At 53.7% G+C, this 24,664-nt stretch overlaps 1 protein-coding gene across 12 annotated transcripts in view; it reads left to right on the top strand.

Moving 5' to 3' along the window:
• The window catches only part of TRERF1 (transcriptional regulating factor 1), a 223,564-nt gene that overhangs the window by 173,220 nt on the left and 25,680 nt on the right, over window positions 1-24,664 (top strand). For 8 of the 12 annotated variants that reach the window (XM_066359412.1, XM_066359413.1, XM_066359411.1 and 5 more), the window contains exons 5-13: window positions 10,609-12,285; window positions 13,711-13,757; window positions 14,627-14,777; window positions 15,704-15,997; window positions 19,348-19,735; window positions 20,421-20,487; window positions 22,137-22,276; window positions 22,403-22,506; window positions 24,020-24,095. In XM_066359412.1, coding sequence (XP_066215509.1) covers window positions 10,867-12,285; window positions 13,711-13,757; window positions 14,627-14,777; window positions 15,704-15,997; window positions 19,348-19,735; window positions 20,421-20,487; window positions 22,137-22,276; window positions 22,403-22,506; window positions 24,020-24,095 — 2,686 coding nt within the window. In that variant the 5' untranslated portion in view covers window positions 10,609-10,866. The remainder of the gene's footprint in view (window positions 1-10,608; window positions 12,286-13,710; window positions 13,758-14,626; window positions 14,778-15,703; window positions 15,998-19,347; window positions 19,736-20,420; window positions 20,488-22,136; window positions 22,277-22,402; window positions 22,507-24,019; window positions 24,096-24,664) is intronic. The other 4 variants (XM_066359419.1, XM_066359421.1, XM_066359422.1 and 1 more) reach the window with 2 other exon arrangements.

Genomic DNA, 24,664 nt, shown 5'->3' on the forward strand with positions numbered 1-24,664 from the left:
CCCCCCCCTCTGCGCCCTGGGTCTGTCCACTCCGTGTTCCCCCCCCCCCTGCGCCCTGGGTCTGCCCACTCCGTGTCCCCCCCCTCTGCGCCCTTGGTCTGCCCACTCCGTGTCCCCCCCCTCTGCGCCCTGGGTCTGTCCACTCCGTGTTCCCCCCCCTCTGCGCCCTGGGTCTGCCCACTCCGTGTCCCCCCCCTCTGCGCCCTGGGTCTGCCCGCTCCGTGTTCCCCCCCCTCTGCGCCCTGGGTCTGTCCACTCCGTGTCCCCCCCCTCTGCGCCCTGGGTCTGCCCACTCCGTGTTCCCCCCCCTCTGCGCCCTGGGTCTGCCCACTCCATGTCCCCCCCCTCTGCGCCCTGGGTCTGCCCACTCCGTGTCCCCCCCCTCTGCGCCCTGGGTCTGCCCACTCCGTGTCCCCCCCCTCTGCGCCCTGGGTCTGCCCGCTCCGTGTCCCCCCCCTCTGCGCCCTGGGTCTGCCCACTCCGTGTCCCCCCCCTCTGCGCCCTGGGTCTGCCCACTCCGTGTTCCCCCCCTCTGCGCCCTGGGTCTGCCCACTCCGTGTCCCCCCCCTCTAGCTTCCCGTGGGCCCCAGGAGCCCGCTCTGGCTGCTCCTGAGTGAGTGACGCTCCTCCGGACTCTCGAACGAGGAGCCTCTCTCATCCAATTGAGAAGGTCACCCCTGCTGGGGAGGAAGGGGTGTCAGCAATGATTGGTGACCGAATGGGGAAGAGAACAGAGCTCAGCCCACATGGGCCTGCAGGACGGAGACTCTCAGGAAGTGCCGCTGGGAAGGCCTCCAGCCCCAGACACCACGGGTCCCTCTGGTTGGTTTCTTGACTCCCAGAATCCCCCCTCCCCCAAAGTCTTAGAGCTCTGAGCCAGAGGGCCGTGGGGGCTGCTTGTCTAAAACGTCCCACCTTACAAGTGAAGAGCCCGGGGACCGTGGCGTTGCCCGAGGATGGGGCCTGCGTTGCGGCCGCTTTTCACAGAGCGCCTGAGTGTGGGCTGACGTCATAGCCTGGGGTACCTCCCGTCTGGAACACGGGCGGGAGAGCCAAGTGAGATCAAGACCTGCCAAGCACAGGACGCCAGTGCACGGTTATTTCACGCTGAAGAGTCTCGCTGATTGTTACCCAGAGAACCATGAGCTGTATTCCAGAAAGGAAGGGGAATGGTTTCCCCAAGGCACCCACCCCCTCTCTGGGGCCCTGGGTGTCAGGGGCTTTTGATTTTTATATAACCTGATGCTTCTGAAGGCCACAGGCCAAAGAGAACCTTGCTGCTCCATTTCAGAACCGAACCTTAAAGCCTGGGGGGTAGTGCCAGGTGACGGTGCTGGCCCCTCCCCTCCCCGTGGCCCCCGCAGTGGAAGCTGGTCTGCTGTCGGCTGTCCTGGCAGCTCAGCACTCAGCAACCAGGTGTGGGCTTGAGTGATAGGAGCAGAACCCTCAGGTGTGCAGGTGTGTTTTCTTAAGTTTATATGTAATTCACTCTGATGCTGTGGGTGGGGCCAGGGGGCCATATCTACCCACCGACCAGCACCCCTCCCCTCTGTCTTCCCCCCCAGATTCCCTGGGGCTCTGTCAAAGCGGCTGGAAGGAAGTCTCCCATTCTCCTAGCCCAGCCCGGCCCTGCCCAGTCCTGCCCAGGACAGCTGCGGGGATGGGCATCCTTTCTTTGGCCAAAGTCCCAAGAGCTGATTCATAAGTGCTGAGCCCCAAGTCCTTGGGGATGGGAGTGGAGAACCCTCCCTGCAGGCTCAGGCCCAGAGCCCTCCAGCTGACACCCCACTGAGACCCTCCCTGAGTCCCCGACAGCGCGGGCCTGCCCACTGTGCACCCTGACCCCTGTCGGAGTGACCTCGCCCCCCCTCCGAGGCCCCCCTCCACCTCTTCCTTGGGAAGTGTCCTGGAATGTTCAGGGTGCCCTGCCTCTCCCGCCAGACTGTGAGCTTAAAGACACAGGATGGTGTGTCGTCAGCTCCCGTGGCAGGGTCCTGGCACAGGAGGACCCCCGTGTAAGTTTGTATGACAGACAGGACAGGGCACAGCTGCCGGTCTCTGGGTGGGGAGGACAGTGGCCGTGACTTAGTCCAATCTGGCACCAATTAAGTCTTCAGTATGGATGCAGATTGATGCTGAAATTCTCCTAGCAGCTCCTCCTTAGAAGAAACGTATGATTACGAAGCAGCCGGGGCTCGGGTCACTTAGGAACTCACATGTGAATTGTGCAGGTGCCTCCCTGCCTTGCCTTCTCTCCGGACATCTGTCAACCTCCAGCTCTCCAGGGCCCCTCTCCCCGCATCCTGTTCACAGTCGGTGCCCAGATTCCTGAGCTCCCTACCCCATCCCAGCCGTTTGTGGAAGAGGGTGGTTGGGAAAACTGTACTCAGGAATATATCAACAAAGCCCACTTGGACCATGGCTGCCTCCTCCAGGAAGCCACCCAGGACTCCTCTGGTCCCCACTTCTCTCCCTCTGTCCTCAGCTTCCACACCCTCCATGCCAGCGAGGGAGGGAGAGAAAGAGTGGCGAGGGGCAGTCACCAGGAAAGATGATGCTAATTCCCAGGTAGAGAATTACTGCTAGCCAGAGGAGAGCTGTGGAAGGGGAGGACCACGAACTTGCCCCCAGAAAGCAAGTAGCTCTAGTCTTCATTGCTTGAAGAAAAGCAGTCCACAGGCAGAAAAGTCCACACTCCCCATTTTGCAGGTCTTCCCAGGGCGAGTCGGGCTCCTTCCTGATCCCTACGACTTAGAGGGAACAATGGATGCCACAGGATGAGACTAAAGATTGGAGAAACGAATGCCCCTTGCTGCCCCAAAGAAACCTTGAAACCTCCCTCCCCCCCACAGCTGAGAGTCAGCACGACACCCAGTCAGTCCAGGGAGCAGTGGCCCCGAGGGAACAAGGGTCAGCCGGTCTCTGCACCGAGGAAGACCGTGGCGCCCATCGCTGGCACTGGCCGCACTCCCGCGTGGTAACTGGGTTACTGGATTATAAATACCCACCAGCCTCATTTAGAAGACTAACCATGTAGAACAACACCAGTGCTGCAGAGGAGACCCCGAACCATGAACCCATGTCTTGGAGAAGTGCCTTGGCTTCTGCCCCCTTTTGGAAGTTGGGGAGCAAGCGGGAGTTAAAGAAACTCCCAGAGGAGTCCAAGTTCAGCTCCTTTGACAGACCTGCGAGGCAGGCTGGACCACAGCCCAGGCCAAGTCATTCGGGGAATTGTGTACACAGTCTCTGAATGACGGCCCAGGGTCGGAGAAAGGAAAATCGTTTTGATTTTTCTTCCTCAAATACGCGGTGGTGGTCTGGCCCGGGCAGGGTGTTACCCTTTACAAATTGTAAGCAAACAAGTCCTGCCGAGGCTTTGGCCAAAGTCAACTTCCTCTCTTTCTCTCTCTCTTTCTGGTTCAAAGGATGGTCCTTCTGGACAGTCTGCTCCTCGCAGCCTGTGCTTAGTCTCCTGGTGCCCCGGGGGTGCGGAGGGCGGGCAGAGCGACCCCCGGCGCACCAGGACAGGGGACGGCAAACTGGCTGTGGCCAAACGCAGCCCACACCTATTCTTGTGCCGCCTGTGAGCCAGAAAGCGTTCTTACATTTTTAAATAGATAAGTAGAATCAAAAGGAGAAGAGTAATAAATAGTTCTTTGGCATGTGAAAATTATGTAAAATTCAAATTTCAGCGTCCAGAAATAAAGTTGTTTGGGAACGCCGCCCATTTATTTATACATCGCCTGTGGCTGCTGTCCCACTACAGCCGCCGTCCTGGCCCAGATCGGACGGCTCGCAATGCTGAAACTGTTGACTAAGCTGGCCCTGTACAGAGAAAGCCCAGTGCTGGAGGTCTGTGTGCTTTAAGGCACTGTCCCCAACAGAAAGGAGTGGATTCCAGGCCTCGGTCCTCATCAGAAGCATGGAAACCTGGAGGTGAAGTCCCTGCTCTGGTTCTCTCTTACCTGGCTCAGCGTTTCCGTTCAGTGAGTGTTTATTGAGCATCTGCTATGTCCCAGTCACTGGAAATGGGACGGGGAGGAGGCTGTCCCTGCTTTGGACAGCCAGAGGGGAGGTGCGCACAGAAGCAGTGGTTTGACTTACAAGACTTCAGGGGGTGGGGGAGCATTGATGACTCCTCAGCCTGTGAACAGGCATTGATTTATTGAACCCACTCTAGAATCCCGGGGTCTTGCCCAAAGGGAGAAATTGACCAGAGCAAAGCGAAAGCAGTAGTTCTGTTACTAACTTCACGAGTGTGAAAAACTCCTCGAGTAGGAAATGTCGTACGTAATGAGCAAAAACCATTTGCTTATTAGACAAATAGAAACGTGAATCCTGAGTGGGTATTTTAACAGTCCTGTGAGGTTGACTAATCCGCCAAGAAGGCTCCGGGTTTTAAATGCTCTGTTGAAAGTAGCCTTTTGAAAGCAAGACGCTGAGCTGTGTAAAGGGGGTGGGAACGGGGGTTTGTCCAAGAATATCTGGGCGTAGAATGTCCCTGGAATATACAAGGACCCCAGTGATGGTCCCGGGGGCGGTGCCAGGTATCTGGAGACAGGTGGGAGGAAGACCTCTCACACATACCCTTATTTTTTTTTATTTGCTCTCAGTTTTCACTTTGTTTTCAAACATTGGGGGGGGGGGTGCTAATTTTCACGCTTTCTGTATACTCCTTCATGCCTTTTGAACTTTGAGTGAATGTAGTGCCTATTCAAAAAAAGAAATCAATTTAGTGTGAAATAAAGAGCACCTGGCTGTGCCATTACCGCCTCCTGTCTTCCTAGGGAGGTTACGTTCCCTCTTTTTTATTAATACGTGGTTCTCGATTGCCTACTGTGGCCAGCTAGGCACTGTTCTAGGCCTGGCAGTTACATCTCCGGGCCTCAGTTTCTTCATCTGTAATGTGGGGAGATGAGAGGACCTCTAAGGCTGTCCTTAGCTTGGGAGCGCGTCAAAGTGAACAAGCGGGCTCATTAAAACACAGGTTGGCCCTGGCCGGTTGGCTCAATGGTAGAGCATCAGCCTGGCGTGTAGGAGTCCCGGGTTCGATTCCCGGCCAGGGCACACAGGAGGAGCGCCCATCTGCTTCTCCACCCCTCCCCCTCTCCTTCCTCTCTGCCTCTCTCTTCCCCTCCTACAGCCAAGGCTCCATTGGAGCAGAGTTGGCCCAGGCGCTGAGGATGGCTCTGTGGCCTCTGCCTCAGGTGCTAGAATGGCTCTGGTTGCAGCAGAGCGATGCCCCGGATGGGCAGAGCATCGCCCCCTGGTGGGCGTGCCGGGTGGATCCTGGTTGGGCACATGCGGGAGTCTGTCTGACTGCCTCCCCGTTTCCAGCTTCGGAAAAATACAAAACAAAACAAAACAAAACAAAAAAACACAGGCTGCTGGCTGGGTCCCACCCCCAAGTTTCTGACTCACTGGGTCTGAGTGGGGCCCAAGAATTAGCATTGCTAACAGGTTCCCAGGTGATGCTGATTCTGCTGGCCCAAGAACCACACTTTAGGAGCCGACCTCTGACTTTCTAAGTTTCTGTGCAGATAGATAAACTACCTTCCCATTTCTGAAAATGTCAGCGAATGAAGAATAGTCCCTGTAGCTCGGAACACAAAGTGACCCCTCTCGCCCAGCAGTTTGGGAACACTTAACAAAGTAGATGCGCCAGCAGAAGTAGCTTCCGTTTCACCCACAGCAACAGGGAGGAGGGACACAAGTTACTCTTCCTGAGGGGGGTGAGTTGGCGCGAGTCTTCCGGGAAAGGTTAAGTGGCGAGGCTTACGCCAGGCGGGGTATTCTGAAATCACCAGGCCTGATGTCCGCAGAACAACCCTGGTGGATGGACATCATTATGCGGCTCCCCCAGTTTATCCCTGCTGTCCGAATTCAGCCTGGTCATTGGTGTTGATCATTGGTGCATTCCTCCCCCAGCATGGAGACCTGCACCTGACTCCATGCTTCTGTGCACTCTGTTCCCTCTTCTGGTATACCCTTCCTGGTCCTCTCGCCTCACTAAGCCCTATTTGTCCATTAGAACTAAGATGAAATCTAACTATTCTCCATGGGAACTTACCATCCACTCAGCCTACGCTGAGTCTTTTTTTCTACCTATATCAGTTCATTTGGACACTTGATCCTCATCTTATTTTTAGTCATTCATTGATTCATTCACTCAACAAATAGGACCCTTTCTTACTGGCAGGGTTACAGTGTGCTGGGCTTGGGAATAGGATCATAGACAAAAATAGATATGATCCCTGTTCTGATACAAAAAGACCCGTTGATCAAACAGTGGCGCTGGTGGGAGCACAGCTACCAACGAGCAGAGTGGTCGAAGGGAAGGAAGTTGGCGTTAGGAGAATATATAAGAAAGGCCCCCGATGCAGATGGGAAGGGGGGAAGGGGGTGTGGGATCAGGGTAGACTTTCTGAGAAAGTACAGTTTGAGCTGAGATCTGAGGGATGCCCAGGTCTTGGATAGATGAAGGGGAGAGAGGAGAAAGCTCTCAAAATGGGGGGGGGGGCAGCATGTGCAAAGTTTCTATCATGGGAGGCAGCCTGGCAGGTTCAAGGAACTGAGAGACCAGAATAGCTGGCGGTGAGGGATGGGAAGTGAGTATTCATCGTGAGGCTGGGAGCTGGGACAGACTTCACGGAGATTTTGATTTTGACCCGAGAGTACTAGGATGCCACGAATGGGTTTTAAACAGTGGCATTATGGGACCAGAGTTGTGTTTTGTCAAGTTCATTCCGCTGCTGTTGTCCGGAGACTGGGCAAGACTGGAAGTGGAGAGGGCAGTTGCAAGGCTGTTGAAATAGTCCAGAAGACACATACGGCGTCTTGGACGGGGTGACAGTAGGGGCAGTGGAGTAAAACGGATGGAGTTAAGAGAATTTGGGGAGGTGAGTTGGTAGGTTGAGTGGAGGGGTCAAAGGCAAGACTTTGGACAAGTGTCCCTTTTGAAGGCGGTGATACTGGGTTTTGGGACACAGAAGTGGTGCTGTAGGGTCAGCAGCTGATCAGGACATCAGCCCCGCTGAACTGGGTGCAGTCGTGTGGGTGGTGAGGGACAGTGTCCGGGGAGACAATGTGTGAGAAAAAGAGGGGTGCCTCCAGACTGGGTCGTCAGCCCCTCAAGGGCAGGGCCCTCAGAGGAAGGAGAGTCGCCCCCCACTGGCAGCATGGGGGGGGGTTGCTTTCATTTCTCCATCTCTTCCTGCTCACCATGAACCAAGTTCAGGTCTTAATTCTGTCTGACCTCGATAGGCAAGAACCTGCTAACCCATTGCTTCTCAACCTTTTTTAAAATTATTATTATTATTATTGATTCTGGAGAGAGGGGAAGGGGGAAGAGAGAAAGTGAGCCAGGCACAATAATCTGTTCCTGTATGTGCCCAGACCAGGGATTGAACCAGCAACTGTTGTGCCTGGGCCGACACTCGTCAACTGAGCTATCCGGCCAGGGCATGCTTCTCAAACTTTAATGTGCACACAGGAGACTTGGGGTCTTGATGAAATGCAGCTCCTGATGAGGAGATCTGGGCTGAAGCTCCCAAGTGTTTCGGGCCACGTGGTAAGCAGGGAGGAGAGTCGGTCTCCCCGACGCTCAGCACCCTCACACCCAGAATCCTTAGGCTGCTGTCTGCCCCGCAGCCTCAGTGGCCATTCACGGCTCACGCATAACGGCCATTCAGGGTCAGCTCCGGCTACCTTTGGGCAATGCTGTTTCTTCCCTCTGCTTCCCTTCTTCCACCCTTCATTCCACCAGTTCGCACCCCTCCCCCTGTCTGTGTCCGTCTCCTGCTTTGTTGTTCAGAAAGGGTCAGAGACCATCTCAGGCTAGCCTTCGGTGGCAGGGGGCTTACTGTCGTGTCTTCAAAATTTTCTGCTTTACAAGCCCCCATAAGAAGGATCTTGTAAAACTATATTCCCCTGCACACATTTTTAAGCTCACAGCTACATTTTTAATCATATATTTGTAGAAGCTGCAATTCCCAGTATATTGTAAACATTGATATTTTTAAGTAAAACGATTACATCATTGTTTCAAATGTATCCAGTAAAATCTCAGCACCACACCACGGCAATCTGATCCCTACTGTCATCCATTTTAAAAATGCATGAACACACTCTCAGTTAATAGTCAGTGTTCCTTTTTCTCCTTGAAATTTTATTTCTGCTTTACTTCCCCCATGGACTTTTATCCTGATGTAATATATTTTTATGCTTAAAAACGCTTTCGTTTATTTCTCTATCATATTTCTCTGTAACAATTTTATATGAAGTTAAAACTTTTTTTAATTTCCTGAAATCGTAAAGCTCCAAGTATTAACATTTTCTTCTGGTTTGAGTTATCGTTACAATTATTAATAGCATGCAATTGATCAAAGCCACACAAATGCATTACTAATTTGGATAAATAATTAATAAGCGTAAAAACGAAAGTTATATTGAAATGAAAATGCATCTCTTAGTGAGATGGTGATGCTGGATGATTTTTTTTTAAATGGTTTTTTCACTCCACAAATATTTTGACTTCAGTTGTGCCAGATGCTGACCGAAGTACCTGGAACAGGTAATGCGGTAGCTTCTGGGGGCAAGAGCGCCTTTTAGAAGTGCTGGTTAAGGTCAGACCTGCAGGATGCGTGGGTTGGCTAAGTGAGGAAAGAATGAGAGAACATTCCAGACAGAGGGAGCAACATGATGGAAGGAAGGCCTCAGTTGGACAGACGGTAAAAAGGGTAAGACCATAGTGACGTAAAATAAATGTTTTTATTAACGTGCAGTATAAATGCCTGTATGTGGCCAGGTCGGAGTGGACAGTATGAGTTATCCCATAGTGAGCCACCCACGCTGGGCTCACCCAGGTCCAGAAATTGAATGCTGGTGGTACTGGGTTATTTCTTCAATTTGTTTATGTGTCCTAGGAAGACTATTATTTATTGCACAGATGTGAGACAAGGATCAACATCGATTGTCTTGTCTTTTTTTTTTTTTTTCAGCATTATCTTTCCACTTTTGTATGCACTGAAAATCCTCCCTTGCATGAACTAGTAGGTAGAACTATAAATGTTGTGATAGCAGGGTCACTCCGTTCTTGATCTCTTCTGAGTGATGTGCCACAACTCACATAGTGATTACTAACAATTTCATTTTAATGACTTTTTTTGGCCTTCCTTAAAAAAAAAAGAAAAGAAAAAAGGAAACCATCCAGCCTACAGAAAAGATTGATTACGCATTTATTAGACTTGCTTGCTTTCTCAGTTTTCTGAGTGTCCTCCTGTGTGGTGATCAGGAGCTTAATCCCTAGGGCAGTAAACCCAGGGACGATTTGATGGGATAGGTAAAAGGTTTGTCTTTCTTTTAAAAGGAGGAGGGCATTTGTGAAAGAGCGGGTTTAAAAGGACAGCTCTCTCGTCACCCAGCAGTTCTAGAATAGAGTTCCTGTGGAGGTCGAGGGTCTGGAAATGGATTCTCTTACAAGCTTGAGTGTGCGCGTTGGGTGCGTGTGCGGTGTTTGGACGGTCTTCGTGTCCTCCCACGGGTTTGCATACTCCAGTTTGAAGTCCTAGTCCATCTCAACCAGACTGGACCGGTCTCTGCAAATGTCCTACCTGTTTCGTGTTTCTAAGAGAGGGAATCTGATTGGCCCTGCCTGTTTTTTGTGCCAGGCCACATCATAGCCTCTGGCCAGGTGGTCAGCCCTCTGCACAGATGTTTCCCTGAGCGAGCAGGGACCACAAGGAAACAGGTAACTGTTGACCTTAACAGGCTAACTGCCAAGGGTAGTACTCCTCATTGAAACTGTCTCCAATTCTGTTCTGCTGGAAAAATACTCTCCAGTCCATGAGATCCCATATTGTGATTTAAACCTTTTTATTATACATACATCTCTTTCCTCCTTGTATTGTACTAATTCATAGACAATAAGACATCCATCACTGTTTTCTAACTGTCATCTCCTTAAGAGCGTCCCATGTCTTAATCATTTCCTGGCATTGTGCCTTACACGTAGTAGTTGTCTTTTTTTTTTTTCTTTAAAGATGCTTTTTATTCATTTTAGAGAAGTGTGTGTGTGTGGAGAGAGAGAGAGAAAGAGACAGAGACAGAGAGACAGAGAGAAGGTGGGGAGGAGCAGAAAGCATGAACTCCCATATGTGCCTTGACCCTGCAAGCCCACAGTTTCAAACCAGTGACCTCAGCATTCCAGGTAGTTGCTTTATCCACTGCGCCACCACAGGTCAGGTTTAGTAGTTGTCTTAATGAGTATTTGTTGAGCAGATTTATTGATTAATGGAATGTCTTAAACTTCTTTTAGATCTCCCACAGAATAGTGGGCTTTCAATAGCAGGGTCCCAGGGGAATGGATGAATTCATCAGTGAGCAAAACAATGAACTAACAAATCAATGAATTAATAAGCCATTGGCTAATGAATGACTTGAAAGTGAGGGTCAAGACATGCAGAATCCGTGTAAAGGGGGCGGTGTGTCTAATGCTGCCTCTAATTGAGTCTCCTGTTTGTATTTATTTCTATCAGTCGTCGTAGTAGGTACAACTGCTCATTGAAAAATAGCCACATAAACCCTTTCCTGTTTGCATCTTTCTTGCAGGTGTGAGTGGCATCTCTTCACCACGGTGGTGTTTGGTCCGTGCCTCAGCCTGGCTGGGGGTGTAACACCCCCCGCTCTGCACGGGAGTGGTACAGGCCGACAGGAACACCCGGCTGCAGCCACGTTCGCAGACATGTCAGCGGTGGAATAGTGTGGACGCTTTCTCTCGCCTTCTCAGGGTTTCGGTCCTCTGGGTTTGTTTCACTGACCTTTATTTTATGGTCTTGTGGCTGGATTTTGACGACCACGGCGGGCACCATGGGGGACCAGCAACTGTACAAGACCAACCACGTGGCTCACAGTGGTGAGAACCTTTTCTACCAACAGCCGCCACTTGGTGTTCATGGTGGGCTGAACCACAACTATGGGAATACGGTCACGGGGGTGGGCATGGACGCCCCACAGGCATCACCCATTTCCCCCCACTTCCCTCAAGATACTCGGGACGGTCTAGGCTTGCCTGTTGTCTCCAAAAACCTTGGCCAAGTGGATACCTCGAGGCAGGGAGGGTGGGGAGGCCATGCAGGGCCTGGAAACCATGTCCAGCTAAGAGGCAACCTGACCAACTCAAACATGATGTGGGGGACACCCGCCCAGGCTGAGCCCACTGACGGCTACCAGTACACCTACGCCCAGGCCAGTGAGATCCGCACCCAGAAGCTCACCAGCGGCGTCCTGCACAAGCTGGACTCGTTCACCCAGGTGTTTGCCAACCAAAACCTGCGGATTCAGGTCAACAACATGGCCCAGGTGCTGCACACGCAGTCGGCAGTGATGGATGGCACCCCCGACAGTGCCCTCCGCCAGCTGCTGTCCCAGAAGCCCATGGAGCCCCCAGCGCCGTCTGTCCCCTCCCGCTACCAGCCGGTGCCCCAGCAGCCGCACCCTGGTTTCGCCGGTGGGCTGTCCAAACCAGCTCTTCAGGTCGGGCAGCACCCCAGCCAGGGGCACCTGTATTACGACTATCAGCAGCCACTGGCCCAGATGCCAGTGCAGGGAGGACAGCCGCTGCAGGGCCCACCAATGCTTTCCCAGCACATGCAACAGATGCAGCAGCACCAGTATTACCCGCAGCAGCAGCAGCAGCAAGCTGGCCAGCAGCGTATGTCCATGCAAGAAATGCAGCCACAGCAGCAAATTCGCCCATCACAGCTGCAGCAGCAGCAACAGCTGCAGCAGCTGCAGCAGCGGCAGGGTTCCATGCAGATACCTCAGTATTACCCATCCCCACCCATGATGCAGCACTTGCAAGAGCAGCAGCAGCAACAGATGCACCTGCAGCCCTCTTCTTATCACAGGGACCCGCCCCAGTACAGCCCGGAGCAAGCGCACGCGGTCCAGCTCATTCAGCTGGGCTCCATGCCCCAGTATTACTACCAGGAGGCCCAGCAGGCCTGCAGCCACCCCCTCTACCAGCCCAGCCACCTGGGCCAGCACCAGCAGCGCGAGGACGGTCAGCCCAAGACGTACCCCAGCGACAGGCAGGCCCAGGCCATGCTGAGCTCCCACGGGGACCTGGGGCCTCCTGATGCGGGAATGGGGGACCCAGCGAGCTTGGACCTGAACCGGGCCGGCAGTGCCCTCCCCCATCGGCCGCTCCTGTCTCCGAGTGGGGTCCACCTCAACAACGTGGGGCCTCAGCACCAGCAGTCGTCTCCCAGCGCCGTGTGGCCCCAGGTATTCTCACGGCGGAGGTTTCTCCTGGTAGCTCAGCTCCCGGGCCAGCCACGGCTGAGTCTACCCAGTGCTCAGGCCTCTCTCCAACCCTCAACCCTCCGTTCTTTATTCATTCCACAAACCTTAACCTACATGTGCCAGACGCGAACTGTGTCAGGCTCTAGAATGCAAAATCAATTTTGACTTGGTCCTTTGCCCTTAGAGCTTCTAATCTTACTAAGAAAATGGCCTAAATACCACATCAGGTTCTGAATGATCCCTATAATGATTAAGGTCTTGAGGCAAGTGCCCAGGGACCACATGGTGGGAATGTCTAGTGCCTCTTGGGTCTGTGTCCTCAGGGTATGACCTGTGAAATTGTATCCGTTTGGGAGGGAGACCACATTGTGACAGTATTTCTCAAAGTATATTCCTCAGAACAGAATGTTTCATGGATATTGCTGGGGTGGGTTGGGTTCTCTAGATAAATAAATTTGGGGCCTCTTAAAGTGAAACAGGGTGCAGTGCTACAGGGCTTCTCAATGCCTTTAAAATGCTCACGTGCACTGTGACTCTCACAAAGGGCATGCCGCATATAGTTGCAGGGGTGAAAACCTTAGCTGCCCACAGGATCCAGGCAGGTAAAGTGATTAAGTAAAATGGTTTGGGATGAGACAATAGGGAGTGGTGGTGACTGTGGCAGCCTGGAGAGCAGATGCTTCATCTAATGGCATGCTCATTCAGGATGTTTAAAAACCCTCTAGCCAAACAAAACATAGCCTTAGACTAGATTTAGCCTGTAGGCCACAGTTACTAAACCTTGCTCGTTTCCCAAAAGTATTTGACCGCAAACAGTCTGCTCCGGACTGGATACTGTTCATGTGTTGGCATATTCCAAGTACTACTCTCAGAGTGACAGAGTGGTCAGGGGAGGAGAGGACCTATTACAGGACAAGATTAGATGGAGAGAGGGCCCCGATGGAGGTTGCAGGCCAGAGATGAACTCCCCTTGATTCTATTTTGTTTGGGGCTCAGGCCCAGTGGTAACAGAATAAGGTGACATGGTCGAGGCTTGGAAAGAAGTTGAGCAGGAGGCTTCCTGGCATGATGCTGTCTCGTAGAGCTCTCCGCTCTGGGTCTCTCACAGGAGGGCCTGTCTGTGCCCAGAGTGGGTGGGCGGGGAGAGTGGGAAAGAGCCCGTGGGGGATTGAGTCCTGCTGGGCTTGTGGCCGGCAGCAGCTCCTGGAGAGGGCCGTGGCCCCAGGTTAGGGAGCAGTCAGGGGAAAGACGCCTTCGGTGTGGAGTAACACGCGTGGTCAGTGTCAGGCGGAGAGCGGGCAGAGCCCGGGAATGGCGGCCCCGGGGTTCCCCTGCTCCAGGACTGCTCCCCTCAAAAACACTTTTTTTTTCTCCTTTCTTTCGGTGTCCCGCATGGTTCACCATTAGATGCACGTACCTGATGGCAGAGCCCAGCCAGGGTCCCCCGAGTCAAGGTAGGGTGGATGCGAGGAGGCGCGCTGGCACTTTGGGAGACTGGGAGGCTATCCTGCAATGTCTCGTGATTCATTTCCAAATTCAAAGTAATTTCTTCAAAGAAGTTTATAGAGATAATAATAGTAATAGTAACAGCAGCGATTGTGTTTGAGCGCTGTGTGCTAAGCATCTATGTGATACGTAATAAAGGAACCCAGTGAGGGGGCATGATGACCATGTGCCTGGGTAGAGTGGGCACTCAGCCTGTTAGCTATTGTTGCTACTGTTTTACAAATGAGGAGACTGAGGCTTAAGGTGGCACCAGACAAGCAGCAAAGCCTGCCTTCTGTCCACTGTCCATTCATTCGATCAGTGAGTATTTATTGAGTACCTACTATGTGCCCGGCATAGAACTAAGCTTTGAGAATGCCACAGTGAATAAATAGTTCAGACTTGATTCCTTCCGTCACGGGCGTGGGGAGTCAATATTGACTTAGCCAGAACCTGATAAAGTGCTAAAACGTTCCGTCTGGAAGCTGAACAAGAGGACTTAGATACGTGTCTCTAAGGGAAGGTTCTGGAAGAAGCACTGCCAAGCTGACCCTAGAAAGATAATAAGCCTTCATTGGGAAAACCTAATACCTGAAGGCCTGCAATGAAGAAGGACGTTTGCATGACTTCTAACAAAGTCCTTTCTACTTTTGAGCCTCAGTTTCCCATCTGGAAATTGGGCTTACTTCTCTGAAGGGTACTGGGGAGATGGTTGGGACCACGGACATGGGAGCACTGGATGAATACAGTGGATCCGTTGTCGGTCGGGGTGAGGTCTTGAGGAAAACCACTCTTCCCCTTCCTCAACTTGCATGTCCTCTCTCCTACCCCGGAGCAGCGGCCAACCGAAAGGGCTGTTTGGGGAGCAGACGGATGCCAAGACCAAGCTGACGTGCTCCATCTGCCTCAAGGAGTTCAAGAGCCTGCCTGCCCTGAATGGCCACATGCGGTCCCATGGGGGAATGAGGGCCTCCCCCAGCCTCAAACAGGTGAGCCCGAGCAGCCCCGTCTCCCAGGCCCTGTGCTGCTTGCTTTGCTTTGCTGCCGTCAGACAGGGAGTGCGGTGAGCCCCGTGCGGGCACCCGGGGAGGCACGGTTCCTTCCTAACGGGCCCGTCACGCCAGACAGAGCCCGCTTCCACTGGCCTCAGAAACAAGTGCCAAGAACAGCAGAAATGCTGGAAATACTTTCAGGGAATCCCAGCCTCCCTGGGAATTCCTCCCTGTCACCTCCCGGAGAAGACAGCCAAGAACACATGTAGATGTGATGTCACTTTTAACTTCTGCTGCTTGAAGCAGCCGAGGGCAAGGCCACTGGGGCCTTCCAGCTCAGCGGCTGGTGGCCGGGGGACTGCGAGCCGTCAGTCGGCGTCTTCTGACCACCGTTGTCCTAGTGTAACCTGAGCGCCCAGAGATCCCTAAATACCCTCAGGACTATCCGGGCAGGACGTCCGTGCCATGAACTAGCCGTGCATTCCAGTTAGATTAAAATTCAAAGAATTTTCTCAGTTCTTTGATAATTGTTGATATGAACCTAAATCTATGGGATTCACTCTTTTCTCCACCAAAATCGTGGATTACCCAGGTCACTCCATCTTCCTGACCCTGCCAGATAAAAACTTTGTCTTCCATTTGACAGAGGAGTGAACTGAGGCCCATAGAATTTTAAAAGGTCCTACACACCAAAAAAAAAAAATTTAATATATGTTTCAATGGTCAAGATTTTTTAAATATAAAAAATAGAGTGCATGGTCCACCGCCAACTGGCGTCCCCTGAGCAAGGCACTCGGGGTTGCAGGAGGGAAGTGGTCCTGTCACCCATGCATGATACCCCGGAACCTGTCAGGGAAAGCGGAGTGCGTCCCCCTGGGAGAGCGGCTCTCAGCCTGGGATCAAAGCCTTTATTGTCTGTGTAGGAGGAAGGAGAGAAGGTCCCGCCACCGCAGCCCCAGCCACTGCCGCCTCCACTGCCACCGCAGCTCCCTCCTGAGGCAGAAAGCCTCACGCCTATGGTCATGCCCGTGTCTGTCCCTGTCAAGCTTCTCGTGCCCAAGCCCAGTTCTCAGGGCTTCGCCAACAGCATCGTTGCCGCCCCCTCTGCCAGAGACAAGCCAGCCAGCTCCGTGTCGGACGACGAGATGCCCGTGCTCGTGAGGATGACCCTCTCTCCCCCGCATTCACCCCAAGGGGCTATCCCCTGCACGCCTGCTGTGAGTTGCTGCTCCGCCCCCTCGTGCCTGGGGTGGGAACATCCCTTTGCTTTCTTGGAGTTGGGGACAGATCTTCCAAGGTCGCTGGCTTGAGCTCAGACATGGGGTGGCCTCTCCGGACTTAGCCCCTAAAGCCGCCTTGGGAATCTCATCCCACACTGCCCACTACCCAGGGACGGACACCTGTTTGCCTACCAGCCTAATGGGGCAGATCCTAAGAGACCTGAAGGTGTTCCCAGATTGAAACAGGTGATAACTCAGCTGGTAACCACAGTTATTAAAATATGCACGTACTGTCCAAGATAATAGCTATTGTCCGGGACCCTGGGCTCCCTTGGAAACTTCAGATCCAGCAACCAAAGATGTAACTCCTGGCACAGGGGGGCCTCAGGCAACAGCCCTGGCATCCATTCTGATGGTTAGCCTTACCAACCAAGTGCTTCGTATCTTTGGTATCACACCTGTGTAATTACCTTTGGAAGACCTAATTTGTTATGATTCCCAAAGTAATTCCACTGAGAGACACCCACCCCAACCTCAGGAAAGCAAAGAGATTTGTGTTTCTCACTCACTGTTAAGTTCTCTTTCTCTTTGTCCAATTCCAAGGGCTTCATCCAAGCAGCCCAGCTTGGCTCTGGAGCAAAGATGGCTCTATCTCTCTTAGTTTGTCTCCTTCCCTCTCTCCCCAGGGAGTCCGTGACCCATGTGGTTGACTATGTCAGATTTTCCATTCCCCACAACTGGTTGCAGAGTCATATTTGTCCTGGGAGAATAGATAGCTACTGGGATTCCAGGAGGCATGAGGGTGGGTTGGCTGGAATGGGAGCAGGAAGGGTGATTACGAGAACTAGAAAAGTCTAGAAAGAGCCTTTTCGGTTCTCTGTGGCCTCAGGAGAGGACACTGATGAGAACTCTGGGGGTGAGGATTCTCACAGCTGGTAGACCTTAAGGCCAGCAACCGGCAGAGAGATGAAATGACATAGCCAGGCTCCCTCTTTGCCCAGGGAAGTTCCTTACTTGGTGGGAGAAGCACTGTTTTACCCTTTGGAGAACGCTCAGCCTGAAGCTGGAGACAGTAAGGTTCTTAGCCACAGCCCCAGGCAGCGCTCCTGCCCCAATTTAAGACAGCGAGATAAAGCCCCGGGAGAGAGACGGAAGCCCTGGGTGTGGCTGGAGGGACGGAGTCTGGGAAGAGTGATTAGGGACTGTGCAGGGCCAAGGGGACTCGGTATGGGTCTGCTCAGATCAGCCTCAGGAGGGCTCTGAGCAGCGCTTTGGAGGCAGAGTTGAACTTGGCTTTGTGAACATGGGGAGAACATGGTTAAGTGGGGAGATAAGCTGAAGTGGAAGTCGGTAGGCGGGACTGAGTGAATGTGAGCAAGGTTCTGACATCTGATGTAAAGAAATTAAAATGTCCAGGGAGGAGCCCCGAGTTCTAGTCCCAACTCTGCTCCTAGCCAGCAAGGAGGCAGGCAACTGAGACTCTTCCCTCTGAGAGCCTCGATTTCTTCCCTGACCTTGGAGGACTCACTGGAGAGCTTATGAAACCCCTCAGTGGTGGCCCCGCTTCCAGAGTCCGAATGGCTTGGTGGCGGTACAACACTGAGGATGCTTCCTCGCAAGTGACATCCAGGTCTGATGTTCTGCGTGGTCTCCCTGGCCAAGGCCTCAGAGCCTCACCTGGAGGACAGTGGAACCAAAGGCTCAAGTAGAGGAGCCCAAAGGGGACCTGTGATCAGAGGTCTGAATTCTGGTGCAGGATTTAAGTTACATGAAGTCTGTGTGTGCTCGGATAACCTCATTCGTCACCCAGGAACAGGGTGTAACGTTTCAGGGTTGCTCCCCAACAGGCATTCTCTCATTCTAGACTGCATCACCCCCCCCACCCCCAACCCCGCCTCTGCCTCAGGCAGAGTAAAGAGCCCTGTGGTGGGGAGAGGAGGCACGTTGGGGTGCTCTGGCCTAAGGAGCCTCCAGGGGAATGAGCTGGGAGCCTAGGGGCCCTCTGCCCCTCCTCCTCTTCCCACCTCTGCTTCCCTAAACTACCCCCCGGGGGCTGGGAGGGCACCAGAAAACAGTGGAGCCCAAAGAGAAACAAGAGGGTGCTGCTTGAAGTGCTGAAGGCAGCAGCAGGGGCTCAGAGAGAGAGGAGCCCAGAACTGGGGGAACTGGGGCAAGTCACATGACCTAGAGGCAGTTGGTCACATGACCATGGCCAGCCCTTCCCATCAGTCCCTGCTCCCTTCTACTGAGGCACCACCCTGGGTTTAGGAATTGCCAGGGACTGCAGCTGGGACAGGCACTGGCCTGCAGGGCCTGGGAGGGCACCGCAGACTGCCCAGAACCTTTCTGCAAGTATCTCCACGTCTCTCCAGCCTCACGGCTGCCCATCCAGCCACACCCAGCTCTTGATTCTTCTGGGTTAGTGCGGGCACCCAACCCAAGTCTGTTTGTTTGGCTTTGGCATGCCCTGCTTATCTATTTACGTGCATATGTTTACTTATTACTATATATGTATCTGTGTAGCAAGTCTTCCAGACTAGGCTGGGTTCGGCTGCCATGAGATAAACTATCCCTGCTGACCGGAAGCCAAGTAGGAGGAGGGCTTGCTACAGCTGAGCCATCATTGCTGCAGGGGGGAGGGGTGCTGAGCGGAGAGGTGGGCCTTCACGGTCACAGATGGCCTCCCTCAGCCCAGAGTCACCTCGAAGGGGAGCCCAGGGCGGCCTGATCCCCTCTTCCTGCCCCACAGCCTCTGCCCAGCTTCCCGAAGTAGATGGTTGTGTCCCCTTCTCAGAGCCTGTGTTATCATCCGCCCCGGTGGCTGCCCGCAGGGAGCACAGCAGAATTAAAGGGCCCGCTCAGCTGGATTCCACACACGAGATGGGAATGCGGTGATAAGCAAAAAAGAATGTGAATTTATTCCTTCTTGCCCACCCACCCCCTGTGCCTCCCACCCCCGTCTCTCTCCAGACAAAATCGGAACCTCCAAAACCAAGAGTTTTCTCCTTGTCAAGCCTCCAGAACTCACCTTGCCTGAAAATGGATGTGGCTGTTTAATTTATTTTAAAGATCTTATTTATTGATTTGAGAGAGAAGAGAGAGAGAAGGGGGCGGGGAGGAGCAGGAAGCACCAACTTCAGAGTAGTTGCTCCTCGTAGGAGCCTTGACCCGGCAGGCCCGGGGTTTTGAAACGTTTTGAACCGGGACCTTCCCCACAGGTCAGGCGTGGCCGTTTTGGTTTTGTTTTTTTTAGGCACAGGACTCTCGGGTCAGACAGGCGGAAGGGGGTCCCCGTCAGGAGCGGTCTGTGGGGAAAGCGTCTGAGTCGGACCCTTCTGCCGTTTCAGGAAATTCCCAGGAAGCACCAGCCTGGCGTCGCCAAAACCGACGAGCCCCTTAAGACCGCACCGGAGAAGAAGAAGTTCCGGCACCGGCCGGAGCCGCTCTTCATCCCGCCACCGCCCTCCTACAACCCCAACCCCGCCTCCTACTCCGGCGCCACCCTGTACCAGAGCCAGCTGCGCTCCCCGCGCGTGCTGGGGGACCACCTCCTCCTGGACCCCGCCCACGAGCTGCCCCCCTACACGCCCCCGCCCATGCTGAGCCCCGTGCGCCAGGGCTCAGGGCTCTTCAGCAATGTCCTCATCGCCGGCCACGGCCACGGCCCCGGCGCCCACCCGCAGCTGCCCCTCACGCCCCTGACGCCCACGCCGCGCGTGCTGCTCTGTCGCTCCAGTGAGTCACCCCCAGCACCTCCTCAGCGACCCCCGGGGATTTCAACCGGTCTGTGCTGAGCTGGGCATTGCCCTGGGTGGTCTCACTTTCTTTCGTGGTCTCTTATGCCACAAATCGTGGCGTATCTGCTGTACGTACCAGGCGCTGCACTCGGTGCTGGAGATATTTACACAAGTCTAGGATATACTCACCGTCAGGGAATCACAGTCTCCCTGGGGTGGCCAGCACACACACAGGTTGATAATTACAACCTTTTGGGATAAGGAAGCAGCTGAAGTGTGCATACGCTAAATAAGACTGTGCCCTGGATAATCAAACCAAATAAATGTGCTAAGTAGATGTCTAAGTAGGACTAGGTGTGGTATGCAAGACCAGACCTCCACATTTTAGCTGGCTGTATAGTGATCAAGGATGGAGAGGCCTGTGGCTAGGATCTCTTTCTGGAGCAAGAATAAATAGTTCCAGAGAAATAACACAGCTTCATGGACCAGCGTGGGGCAGCTGCAGTCCCTGATCCTGTGTGAGAATGGGTAACCCCTGTGGCTCCTTGGAGACTACTGGGTAGAACTCTGGCCTGGGGAGGGCAGGAGAGGGCTCTGTTACGGCGGTGTAGGTAACATATTTGCTTTACTTTCTTCAGCACCCTTTCCCTGTTGACTACTGACCTCTGGTTTTTGTGCTTCAGACAGCATCGATGGCAGCAGTGTGACAGTCACCCCCGGGCCTGGAGAGCAGACCGTTGATATTGAACCGTAAGGAAAAGCTAATTACCTTTTTTTTTCTTATAAGCGAGAGGAGGGGAGTGCCCTAACCGGGATCCACCAGTCTGGGGGCGTTGCTCAAATCAACCCAGCTATCCTCAGCGCCTGGGGCTGACACTCCAACCAATTAAGCCACTGGAGGAGAAGACAGAGAAAAGGGGGAGAGGGAAGAGAAGAGAAGCAGGTGGTTGCTTCTCCTGTGTGCCCTGACCAGGGATCAAACCCGGGTCATCCACACACCAGGCCAGCGCTCTATCCATTGAGCCAACTGGCCAGGACCAAATTATTCTTTAGAACAGAAATTTTAGCTGAGGAATGGGATGAGTTTTGAGAAGTGGAGTTAGTACTGCTGAGGTCGGAGTGACCCCTGAGGGAAAAGTTGTAGAAATTGTAGGATCACGATATTTCTTGAGTACGATTATTTCTCTGTAATAGCCAATGTTTCAAGGCCTTTGCCAACGACTAAATGCATAGTAAATCGTGAAGCCCTGGGTTCAGAGAACCTAGCACCCCCATGTGTGGCTCCGTGGACCAGTTTGGTTGTGGTCACATGCTTCCACATCCCCTGTGACATGGAGGCCTCTCTCTCAGGGTGCCTAGATCTTCCAGCTATCCTTGCTTCCCTTATCCCTTCCCTAAGATTCCTGGCCAGTCCTCCAGATGGGCTTGTGGAGTAGCGGGTGGGTGGTGGGAGTATGATGGGAGGGAAAGGGGGTTATATTCATAGATAAGCACAGAAAAGAGGCCCTGTGAGTGGATTGAGTCGGAAATCAGAAAACCTGAGTTCCAGCACCATTATGCTACTTGATATTTTTTTAGAGGAGGGGAGATAGACAGACTTCTGCATGCACCTCTACCGAGATCCATCTGGTGACCCCTGTCTGGGGCCAATGCTCTGCCCATCTGGGACCATGCTCACAACTGAGCTATTTTTAGCACTTGAGGCAGAGACTCCGTGGAGCCATCCTCAGTGCCTTGGGTCAACGCTCAAAACAGTCTAGCCACTTACTGTGGGAGGAGAAGAGGGAGAGAAGGGGAAGGGGAAGAGAAACAGATGGTCACTTCTCCTTTGTGCCCTGACTGGGAATTGAACCCGGGACATCCACGCACCAGGTTGATGTTCTACCATTGAGCCAACCTGCCAGAGCCATGCTGCTTGATCTTAATCAAATTAACCTTCCTAGGCTTTAGTTAACTCATTGATTAAATGGGAATTATTTATCACTGCCGTGATTACATCACAGATCTTTGATAGGTTCAGATGAGATGAGTTCTTTGAAAGTGGTCTGAAAGAGATAAATGAAATGACTTTGTTTTGGTCCCACTTTCCCTGGTTAAGGGTCTCACCAGCTGTGCTCTGGGCAGCGGTTCCCTGGAGTTAGCACCCTCCCCTCTGTCACAGAGAGTGATGAAGCCCCAGGCAGACTTCCCCCTTGCTCCCACAGCGTCCCACCCCAGTCTTAAAGCTGTTCCTTGTCCCAGTGGAAAGGCCACGCCTGGAATCTTAGGATCACACTGTGAGGAAATGCCCCTGCATTCTTCTTGCAGAAGGAACTAGTTTCCTTCTTTTTCAAGTGCCTGACCATTGCCCTTGGCCTCACATGGAAGCCACACTGTTGTTTTTCTTCTTGTGATTCAAGGCGCATCAACATTGGATTGAGGTTCCAAGCGGAGATCCCAGAACTGCAGGATGTCTCCGCGGTGGCCCAGGACACGCACAAGGCCACACTGGTCTGGAAACCCTGGCCAGAGCTGGAAAACCACGACCTCCAGCAGAGAGGTGCTGGCCTGTGGGGAGAAGTGGGCGGGCAGGCTTGGTTCTCTCGCTGGCATCCCTGGCTCCGGGATCCGTGTGTTTTTCCACCATGCTGAGCTCTCTGACGCAGTGGCTTCTTGTTTCCCACAGTGGAGAATCTCCTGAATTTCTGCTGCTCAAGTGCGTTGCCAGGTGGAGGAACCAATTCTGAATTAGCATTGCACTGTCTTTTTGAGGCCAAAGGTGATGTGATGGTAAGGAACAATGAAAAGTAGTCTTCACAGTTCACAGTCTTCTCAACAGAATTCTGAAGAACATTTTCCCAAGTTTCTGTGTTGTCTCGTGTACCATACAACTGATTCATTCCTAAAAGGGCCAATCAATGTACCTCCTATTCCTAATCTCAGTGAGTAAGTCAGGATTCCTAAGCCCGCAGGGAAACCTCCAGGGGGACTTCGGTTTATGCGTCTGAGTAGTAATGATGGGCACCTCTGCCTTTGGAAATTAGAACTGCTTTCAGCACTCTTGTGTTTTGCATCATAAGACCTTTCCAGTGACAGAGATAGGTCTCACTGAGACAAGCCCTGGCCTAAAATAGCCTACCCTACTCCGTGGATTATTCTTCCCTACTGTGGAAATCGGCCAGAGTTGATGTTCATAGAAGCATTTTCTCCCGTAACCAAAATGAAGTCCACCTTTGACCCAGTTCTTTGGTCAAACCAGAACTCTGGCGTCATCTTCCCAGAATCAGAGCTGACCGTGTGCCCGCTCAATCTCAAGCCCTAACCTCAGGGTCCCCTTCAGTGAATACATGAGTTCCATACCAGACCGAGCTTTCTGCTTTTCGATTTCATGAAAAGGTGAGCGTAAGCTGATGTCCCAGTCCTGCCGTCTCACAAGTTATTGATACTCTCCAAGGATTTTCGAGAATGTTGGAGAACTCTCCCTAACCCTTTCGGATTAGTTGTTGAAGAGCAGCTCTTCTTGAACTCTTGACATGCACACGAATCACCCCGGGAACCTTGTTAACATGCCGGTTCTTATTCAGCAGTTCTGGAGGTGGGGCCCAGGGTTCTGCCTTTCCAGCCGGCTCTCCGGGGGGCCCATGCTGCTGGGCTGCGGACAGCACCTGGAGGAACCGGATCCTGCAGCTTGCTCTGCCCGTGCACCATCCCCAATCAACTCCGCCTGCAGCATTTAAAAAACAAGTCAGCGGGGCTGAAGGGGACAGCTTTGAAAGGGTGTGTTTAGCTAGGCTCTGCGGGGACAGTGTCTAGTAGCTATCACTAATGCAGCTGTTGATGTTCCATTGCAATGAAACATGTGATTTTTTTGCCAAACAGTTACAGATCACCCACTCACTTCCCCAGAATCCTTACCCGGAGCCTCAGCCTTCAGTCAGAGGAGTCCCCACCATCTCCCCGAGACCGGGGCTCTCCCCAGCAGGGTGTGGGGTCTTGGGCAGGGCCAGCTGGCTGCAGGCCTGGGCTGGGGGGGAGGGTTAGAGTGACCAGCCCTGTTGGGTGCTGACCTGAAAGGGACCCCCCGTGAGGGGAGTCTCCCTCTGGTTTTCCCTCCGGTGCCCCCCAGCCCCACGCTCTGCGATGCCAACCCCACTGCCCCGTAGGTGTCTCCCTCTGGTTTTCCCTCCGGTGCCCCCCAGCCCCACGCTCTGCGATGCCAACCCCACTGCCCCGTAGGTGGGCGGTCTCCTCGGGCACACAGACCCTTTACTAACTCTCGCCTCTTCTCCCCCTGGGTCTGCAGGCTGCTCTGGAGATGCTGCTGCTGCGGAAGCCGGTCCGGTTAAAATGTCACCCTTTGGCGAGTTACCACTATGCCGGTAGGTCGCCTGCAGCCCCGCCCCGCTGCGTCCTGCGGGCGGGCTGCGTGTGTGTTTGGTCGTGTTGCTTGCTCTTTAGTGACAGATAGCGCTAGTTTGGTCCTAATCACCGCTTTTGGCTTCCTGAGCGAAGCTGATGGGGCAGCTGTGTCTGCTGGGCTGGGCACCATCAGGCATCGGTCTGTGCGAGCTCCTGCCCCACGTGGGAGGTCAGGGCCGGGGGCCGGGCAGCAGCAGGCGCCAGTCTGTGTGAGCTCCTGCCCCGCGTGGGGAGCCGGGGGCTGGGCACCATCGGGCGCCAGTCTGTGCAAGCTCCTGCCCCGCGTGGGGGCCGGGGGCCGGGCACCATCGGGCGCCAGTCTGTGCAAGCTCCTGCCCCGCGTGGGGGCCGGGGGCCGGGCACCATCGGGCGCCAGTCTGTGCAAGCTCCTGCCCCGCGTGGGGGCCGGGGGCCGGGCACCATCGGGCGCCAGTCTGTGCAAGCTCCTGCCCCACGTGGGGGCCGGGGGCCGGGGGCTGGGCCCCGTCGGCCGTCAGTCTGTGCGAGCTCCTGCCCCACGTGGGGGCCG

The sequence above is a fragment of the Saccopteryx leptura genome, chromosome 1 (genome assembly GCF_036850995.1).
Source record: "Saccopteryx leptura isolate mSacLep1 chromosome 1, mSacLep1_pri_phased_curated, whole genome shotgun sequence".
Classification (NCBI taxonomy): Eukaryota; Metazoa; Chordata; class Mammalia; order Chiroptera; family Emballonuridae; genus Saccopteryx; species Saccopteryx leptura.